The sequence below is a fragment of the Priapulus caudatus genome, unplaced genomic scaffold (assembly GCF_000485595.1).
Source record: "Priapulus caudatus unplaced genomic scaffold, Priapulus_caudatus-5.0.1 Scaffold70, whole genome shotgun sequence".
Lineage (NCBI taxonomy): Eukaryota > Metazoa > Priapulida > Priapulimorpha > Priapulimorphida > Priapulidae > Priapulus > Priapulus caudatus.
The window spans coordinates 221354-229635 of NW_014577131.1; the positions used below are offsets into that span (position 1 = coordinate 221354).

Consider the following 8282-nt stretch of genomic DNA (forward strand, 5'->3'; position numbering starts at 1 on the left):
TGCGTGCGTGCGTGCGTGCGTGCGTGCGTGCGTGCGTGCACTCGCGCGTGTGTGTTTGCAGCCAGCTGTAAGATGTGTCATCGTTGTAAGCTCGGGTTTCTCTCGATATCCATCACGGAACCATCTCCTGAATGCACGGCAGGAGCTAGGCTGCTCCGCTACACGTCGGCGTCTGCGCGCCACGCGGCATCTCGGCTGCGTGTCTCGGCCGCGGCTGTGCCGGCCGCCGCGTGCGCTCGCGCTCTACCAGAAATGATTGATGATCACCTTGTGGATTACATGCAAATGTTGATCGACGTTACAAAATAACTTTCCGCGATCGGTCAACACGTGTGGAGGATGATGGGGAGGCGCGCAGGCAGGCAGGAATGCAGGCCGGTCAAGCGCAAGCATGCATGGCCTGTATTGATTCGTCTCGAGAGATACTTATTTGTGGCACGTGGTTGTACGCGCGCGCAAGCACACAGATGCGCGGGCCCACGCGCACGCACCCGCACACGCCCCGCACACGCGAACGCACGCGCACACACAAACACATACCCGCTCGTCCGCACGCACGCAGGCAGGCACGCACGCACGCACGCACGTGCACGCCTACGCACGACGACGCTCATAGTTACCTAGATAGGTTGATGGCGATGGAACAGAGGGCAGGCCTGCATGTTGCTATGTTATTCATCATTAAATCATGTATTACGTATATGTCGTAGATGTCATGTTAGACATTTTATTATTTCATGTAATATTGGGGCATACCATTGCCATTCGCAACTTTCTTCTTACATTGTTCATTTCGCAAAAAATGGGGAGACTGACAATGGAAGCTTGCCTAGAGCTGAAACCTTTCCTCTTTCATGTGTATAATTTGATAACTCCCTCTATAGAGCTAACACATCAAACGACGAAGTGTGTTCACCATTTCCTTGGCTGTTCACCTGCTATTTATCTCCCTCTGTTGGCTGCCGCGTTAAATGCCGTTGCCATTGGCGACCAACGTGCGTGCGGTCACTCAGATGGGCGCCACGACCTCGTTCTTTGCAGACGTGCGGCTGGAAGAGTTTGTGTACGACAAGCTCGGCCAACTCGACGCGCCAGTCAAGAAGCCGAAGGAGCGTGAGACGAATCATGAGATACTGGGTCAGGTCATGGTGGATGCGGGCAGTGACATCGGGCCAGGAACTGCGTACGGTAAGCACCGCCAGGAGGCGCTGGGGTAGCGTTCTGCGTCGATTGTCGTGTTCTTGTCCCTCTCGCCTTCTCTTCTTCTATGAATGTCCTTTCCGCATCGACGATCGTGTGGCTACGCTGCCGTCAGTACATCGCGTTAAAACGAATGTGCGCAAAATGTCGTAACAATGTCAAACTGTTTTAAAGGGATGCAAATAATCCCGAGATAAAATTTGCTCGGCAAGTGTCAGGAGGGAATTCTCTTCGTTCGCTGCTGCTCGTTTACTTCTTCGCGCGTTAACGATTGCTTATATTAGATCGGGCGGATATTTCGTCGCGGTCCACGATTCTTGTGAGATGCGTAGAGACGTAGAGCTCGCTTTCCTTATTTGGTTCTCGTGGAGGACCATCCGGTGACCTCCACGTGACCTCTGCTGCATGTTCACGCAGGTTCGGCACTCATCAAGTGCGGTCAGACGGAACAGCGGATTGGTCACGCCGAGAAAGAGTACCTGCATAAGATCAGTAGTGCCTTCCTGATGCCACTAAACACATTTCTCATGGGAGACATGAAGACAATACAGGTTTGATACACGTTTCGGTTGTGATTAATATGGCAATTTATTACGTAGCGTAATGATGTAGAATATTAATTGTCAGCACAAGAGTTCCTAATATCTCAGGTGATCTCGTGTGTCCTAGGATATCACCTTGGTCTGAATCGCGTGATCCTCCAACCATCCCTCGCTCACATATCTGTGGGACTTGATCACAGTCCTTTATTGCTGTCGTAAGCTTGTTGAGCCTATATTCTGTTGCCTCTCTCTCAACCCTATCACTTCCGGATTGCCTTAGATTTTCAGGCTTTACGCTATGTTGCTGTCGTATGGGGCAGGCGTGTCAGAGTGAACGTGCCAATAATCGTAAATTGTTTACGATACCGCTCCCTAGGGATTCCGATAGCCGTGTTACTCGCCGTGTGGTGTGTGTGTGCATTCACGCCAGTGTCAATACTGGCGGATACGAATGAAAATTATACACGTGAAATATAATGAAAGTAATGTAGATATAATAAATAAAAGTAAGAATGTGAAATCCGCATGTAATATAAATGTAATAAAGTAACATAGTAACGTGAAACACACGTCGTGATGCACATACACCCACACATGACGCAGTAACAGAAAGAGTTAGTTAATTTGTGCACATTTTCTGCTGACTGTAGCTTTGCATGCTGCATAAAAGTCTCTAATGCTGTGTCTCTTATAGATAACAATAATTGCATGAAATTAAAGTGCAGCGACAGCAAATGTACTTGAACCGAAGATATAGATAAAGACCTAGATCAGAATTTTAGTCCGTAATTTTGCTGCAGAAAGAGAGAAAAATTCTCGAGACCAAGCGCCTGGATCTAGATGCCTGCAAGAACAGACTGAGGAAGGCAAAATCATTGGAATCACAAACGAACGTAAGCAAACATGGCGACCGTTGGCAATTGAAATATGTGGCTGTACTTCGTTAGCCGTTTCTTGTTGCTAGCCCAGTCTCCCTGACGCCAGAACATCTCAATCGTCTGAAATCATGCTGGTTATAAATAAATTTGAAATTTAGATAATTTAGATTAGAGAGCAAAAGCAATTCAGTTTTATTCTGCAATGATACATGTGTATGAATCCGCTGCGCACAGTAAATTTCATGTGTTACGTAATATTAGTTTTTTGGTGTTACACAGTACATGCGCGTGTATGCGTGCACATGTGTTAGTGTATAAGTGTGTGCGTGCATATCTGTGCGAGATTGGACGATTGTGTGCGTGGCTGTGGGCTTCTAGGAGAGTGATAAAGGATGGCTTTTTGTAAATTAATTAGAGCAATAATTTCCATTTAATGCACACCACAGGATTATTTGTCAGTGGACAAGGTAAGAATCATGTCTTGACAGTAATTGCTTCACGTAAGATTTGCGTTGGTATGCGCGGAAACGTAGATGTGTGAATTGGGAATTGGACATATATCAACTTCTTTGCTGCGCATGTATAACTCTTGCACGATGAATTTACGCCGGTGATGATGCGGTCGTTTCAGGCGGAGGCTGAACTGCGGGTGGCGCAGTCCGAGTTTGATCGACAGACGGAGATCACCAAGCTGCTTCTAGAAGGAGTCAGCAGTGCTCACGTGGGTCATCCCCATGGACGTCTCTCTCTCTCTCTCTCTCTCTCTCTCTCTCTCTCTCTCTCTCTCTCTCTGCTCTTCTCTCTCTCTCTCTCTCATTACTCTCGTCTGCATCTACTTCTCGCTTCGCTCTGCGCTCTCCTCTCTTCTCTCGCTCTCTCTTCTCTCTGCTCTCTTTCTGCTTTCTCTTTCCTTTCTCATTCTCTGCGTCTCTGCTCTCTCTCCTTTTCATCTCCGCTCTCTCTCTCTCTCTCTCTCTCTCTCTCTCTCTCTCTCTCTCTCTCTCTCTCTCACTCTCTCTCTCTCTCTTCTCTCTCATTCTCTTTCTCTCGCTCGCTCACTCTCTCACTCGCTCTCAGTCTATCTGCCTGTCTATCTGACTGTCTGTCTTCTGTCTCTCTGTCTGTCTGTCTGTCTGTCTGTCTGTCTGTCTGTCTGTCTGTCTGTCTGTCTGTCTGTCTGTCTGTCTGTCTGTCTGTCTGTCTGTCTGTCTGTCTGTCTATCTATCTATCTATTTATCTATCTATCTCTATCTATCTATCTCTATCTATCTATCTCTATCTATCTTTCTGCTTATCTATGTCACTCTCTCATTCTTGCTTCGCTCGCTATCTGTTTCTCTCTCTTGCACTCGCACCCCCTTTCGCAATTTTCCCCACTAAATCTAAACAGTTGTTTTTCAAAACTCGAGAGATGTCTCGATCGCATCTGTAAAATAAATCTCGTAGCAAAAACATTTTAGTTCTAACAATTTTGTTAGAGAATGCAGCCAAGAGATGCTAGTTGTAGAACTTCAGATTCTAATTAGGTTGTCACGGAATCGTAAGATGCTTCCCATTTTTCCCACGGGAAACGTTGACAATAAAAACAATTTGTCATATATATTAATTTGTTCCACAAACACCTGTCATTGCTTCCCAAGAGAGTATCATATAGCCTAATGGTCAATGGCAGAATTTCAAGTGTAAGAGCATAGCGTGTGATTACTGCTTTTTTCCCCAGTCGCATAGCTGATGTCTTTATGGTCTCACTCAAACCTACTGTTTAGTTTGTTGCAAGGCGTCTGTAGAGGAAAAATAGATGAGCATCTTATTTTGGAAAAATTCTGTGCACACAGTTGCTTTATGTTGAGTAAATTGCTAAGTGTGTGCTATGTTTTGACTCTTCTGTTTCTCTTTAGACATGTGAAGGACGTAATTAAAATAACTAAACAACATACAGTAGTTTCAAACTTCAAAGACTTGTCCGTTTCACGCGTATTGGGCGACATTTAACGTTTGCTTGTTTTATCGAATGTTCCCTTGTTTTACAGGCGAATCACCTGCGATGCTTGAATGACCTTGTGGAGACGCAGATGTCCTACTATGGTCGGTGTTTCCAGCTGATGCAAGAACTACAGAAGGAAGTAGCAAGGTACAATACAATAATGCATGATTAATTACACGCGTGCACGCACGCACATGCCACACGCATGCACGCACACACATGCCACACGCATGCATGCACGCACACATGCGGATAGGAGAATATGTGCGTGTACAAATTCGGATATGCTAGTGCATATCATATATAAATAAATATGTTGGTAAAAAGCATGCAGATTGAATAATAGATAGACTAATCGTTTCATAGTATGTGCCTGAGATAATTCCTTTGTATCTGCTTTTGTCAACCGCCTGGCTTGTGGTGAATCTGGTTGTTAGCTGCTGTAGTGTCCACACCGAGTGCACTTTTACGTGGCGAGGCTTGTAAGTTTATTCATTCTAGCCGATCCTCAGACTTCTGACTCGTGGGCAGGGAAGCTCCACATGGAAGTTGTGTTTTTTTTATCTAATGAATCTAATCTAATATTTTCGACCACATCGGCGAATGTTTGATGGCAAAACTGCAGATTCGTTGGCGTTGTCTGTTTAAAAAACCATCTACAGTTGATGAGCTATATTAATAATGCAATGTACGTAGAAAATATTTTGAAAGAGAGCATCTGTAATATATAAATATTTTGTTATGTAAACCTCGTTTGATAAGCAAGAGAATATATAAAGTTTATATGATCTTGATATAAATAATGATTATGGTATATTATAGTATACAATGTTCTGCATTCACGTTGATTACTAGCTACCTAGCAACGGTTGCTGGGCGTCAGGTACATATATTCATTTCACATGCATATGCTTTCTCAATTATAATACAATTGCATCGGCATAATTTTTTTCACTTAAGGTACGATAATAAAATAATATAATCATCATGCACGCTTCTACGTATGTAACTAATTTAGTTTATTATTATACGCTTTATTAATTTATGTGTGATTACATTATTTCGTGTGCGCGCGCGTGCGGGTGTGTGCTACATATATTAGGTATCCACGTAGAAGCTGCACAGCATAGCAACTGCTGCTGCTGTTGTCGTTGCGAGCTAAGGGTCCCCACTGCCCAGTAGCGAGCGAACGCAAAATCCACACGGGGGATGAATGCATTTTACGACAATGCTTCGGCAACTGCCTGCCAAGCAATTCCTCTATGCGCTAAAGCCGTATACGTGCATTTCGACATTAGACGAGAAAAACTGTTTGAAACATTTGTATGAGTCCGAATCATTATTTTTCCCCCTGTTAACATCACGCCGTGATACTGTCCTGATCACTCTCGTCTTTCGCTACGGTTCGTATCTCTATTTATTTTCGCGTGAACACGCTGTGCCAGCATCATATTTAGGCGCTCGCGTGAAATACAGATGTAGGCAGTGCATGTTGTAGAATCTGCCGTGACGAATGAGGCATTTTATCGTGCGTATACTCGTGCTGTGTTCATTGCCTGCCGGCATTCTATTGAATAACAAGTTGATGAATATCATGAAAAATGGCGTGACAGTCACTATCGTGAAAGGACACGCTTGCCTCGACGTAATCCCGAAAAGTCGTTTCTTCTGGTCTATTACACTTTTCTTTTGCAAGCTTTCACGCAATTTACTAGCGCGTTTACCATAGTCGGAAAATTTGGTTTAGGTGATGTAATTTGTTTCGCTAATGGTAGTCATCCATTGCATGTAAGCTTTTGTTGCTAGACAATAGCCAACAGGCAGCACACGAAAGATGGCCGTTAGAAAGAATTATTGAACACATAAAGCGGAAATTTATTACGGGCATTGAGCGTTTTATGTGGAAGCAAATTACGGGAATATGTCGAGTAATTTTGCATTTAGTTTAATCTGTTTGCCGTGAAGGCTAATAAAGTGTCGAACACACGCTTACGCGGCCGCTACACAATTTCCCGACCATGGATTTTGCACCATTTAATCGTTAACTAGGAGGTATCGGTGGGGAGGGGGAGGGAGCGGCGGGTGGCGCCTGCCGTGCGGTATTCGTGGGATTACGAGCCTGTGTCGTGTTGAATGAGCAGCAGTGGAGGAGGAGGAGGAGGAGGAGGCATCAAGCTTTCCCCATCAGTAGGCCTACATACATGTAGCACACACACATACACACACACGCACGCACGCACGCACGCACGCACGCACGCACAGCCACGCACGCACGCACACACACACACGCGCGTAAGCATGTATGCACGCACGAACACACAAATCTCTTATCGTCTGTTTTCACTTTTCTCTCTTTCGGGTATCCCGCCCCAACCCAGCATCCAAGCGAATGTCAAACCCAATCACGCAGATTGCATTCAGATGGTTATCATTTCCAGCGCATTCAATTCAACTAAAACTGACAGTATAACCTCTTTTCCAGGCGCACGCACTGAAGACAACGAATAGTTACCATTACAAACCTCACTAGGCTAACTCTCACTCAACATCATTAGCAGCAGCATCGCCACCATCATCATCATCATCACCAGCATCCTCATCAACATCACCAGCATCATCATCTTCATCCCCGTTATCATCATCGTCGTCGTCGTCGTCATCATTATCACGGCCATCATCATCATGACGATCATGATCATAATCAGCATCGTTACCCATCAGCATCAACATCGTTATCGTCATCATCACTGTCACCGTCATCTCATCACATACTCATGAGGACAACAAAGCCACACACTTCGTCTGCTAGTAGGGAGAGCTCCTGCAAATCATCGTCATCATCATCGTCCTCGTCAGAAAAAAAAAAAATCAGTCACAAGTCATTCATCACCAAGATAATGTCACTTTGCTTCTCTGCTAGTAGGGAGAGCTCCTGCAAATCATCGTCATCATCATCGTCCTCGTCACAGTCACGATCATCATCACCAGATACTCACTTCGTCTGCTAGTAGGGAAAGCTCCTGCCTATCATCATCATCATCATCATCATCGTCCTCGTCACAGTCATGGTCATCATCACCAGATATTCACTTCGTCTGCTAGTAGGGAAAGCTCCTGCCTATCATCATCACCATCATCATCGTCCTCGTCACAGTCATGGTCATCATCACCAGATGCTCACCTCGTCTGCTAGGAGGGAGAGCTCTTGTCTATCAGCGCGTCATAAATCGTACAGCACCCGCGCCCTCCTTGTGCCGTTCGCAAGCGACGCGTCGGCCGGAATGTTTGGATAGAGGTTTGAATGGGTCCCCGTCGTCGCCAGCGCATTGCTGCAAAGAAAAACGATTAGGTATCTCTCAGCACGAGCCATCGTCACGCTAGCCGCTGTGCAAATAGTTGCCAGCGCATTTATGCTCGCTGCCTCCTCCCCTCCTCCCCCTCCTCCTACCCTCCCCTCCCGCGGTCTCATGTTTGTGGCTTGCCTCACGACGGGATCAGCATCACGCTCCATGCTTCCTCTTCTTGCCCTCCTCCTCCTGGCCCCTATCCCCCCTCCTCCTCCGCTCCCTCCACCTCCTCCTCCTCCTTCCACTCCCCCTCCCGTCCCGCTGCCTCCTCTTTCCTCCGCCCTCCTCATCCTCCATTCCTCCTCCCACACCTCCGTCCTCTCCTCCGCTC

At 46.0% G+C, this 8282-nt stretch overlaps 1 protein-coding gene across 1 annotated transcript in view; it reads left to right on the forward strand.

The window, feature by feature from the left end:
* Positions 1-8282, forward strand: part of LOC106821351 (endophilin-B1-like) — a 24523-nt gene that overhangs the window by 14289 nt on the left and 1952 nt on the right. The window contains exons 3-8 of the mRNA XM_014826114.1: positions 1042-1188; positions 1618-1751; positions 2543-2635; positions 3252-3341; positions 4651-4751; positions 5427-5487. Of these exons, the coding sequence (XP_014681600.1) occupies positions 1042-1188; positions 1618-1751; positions 2543-2635; positions 3252-3341; positions 4651-4751; positions 5427-5487 (626 nt within the window). The remainder of the gene's footprint in view (positions 1-1041; positions 1189-1617; positions 1752-2542; positions 2636-3251; positions 3342-4650; positions 4752-5426; positions 5488-8282) is intronic.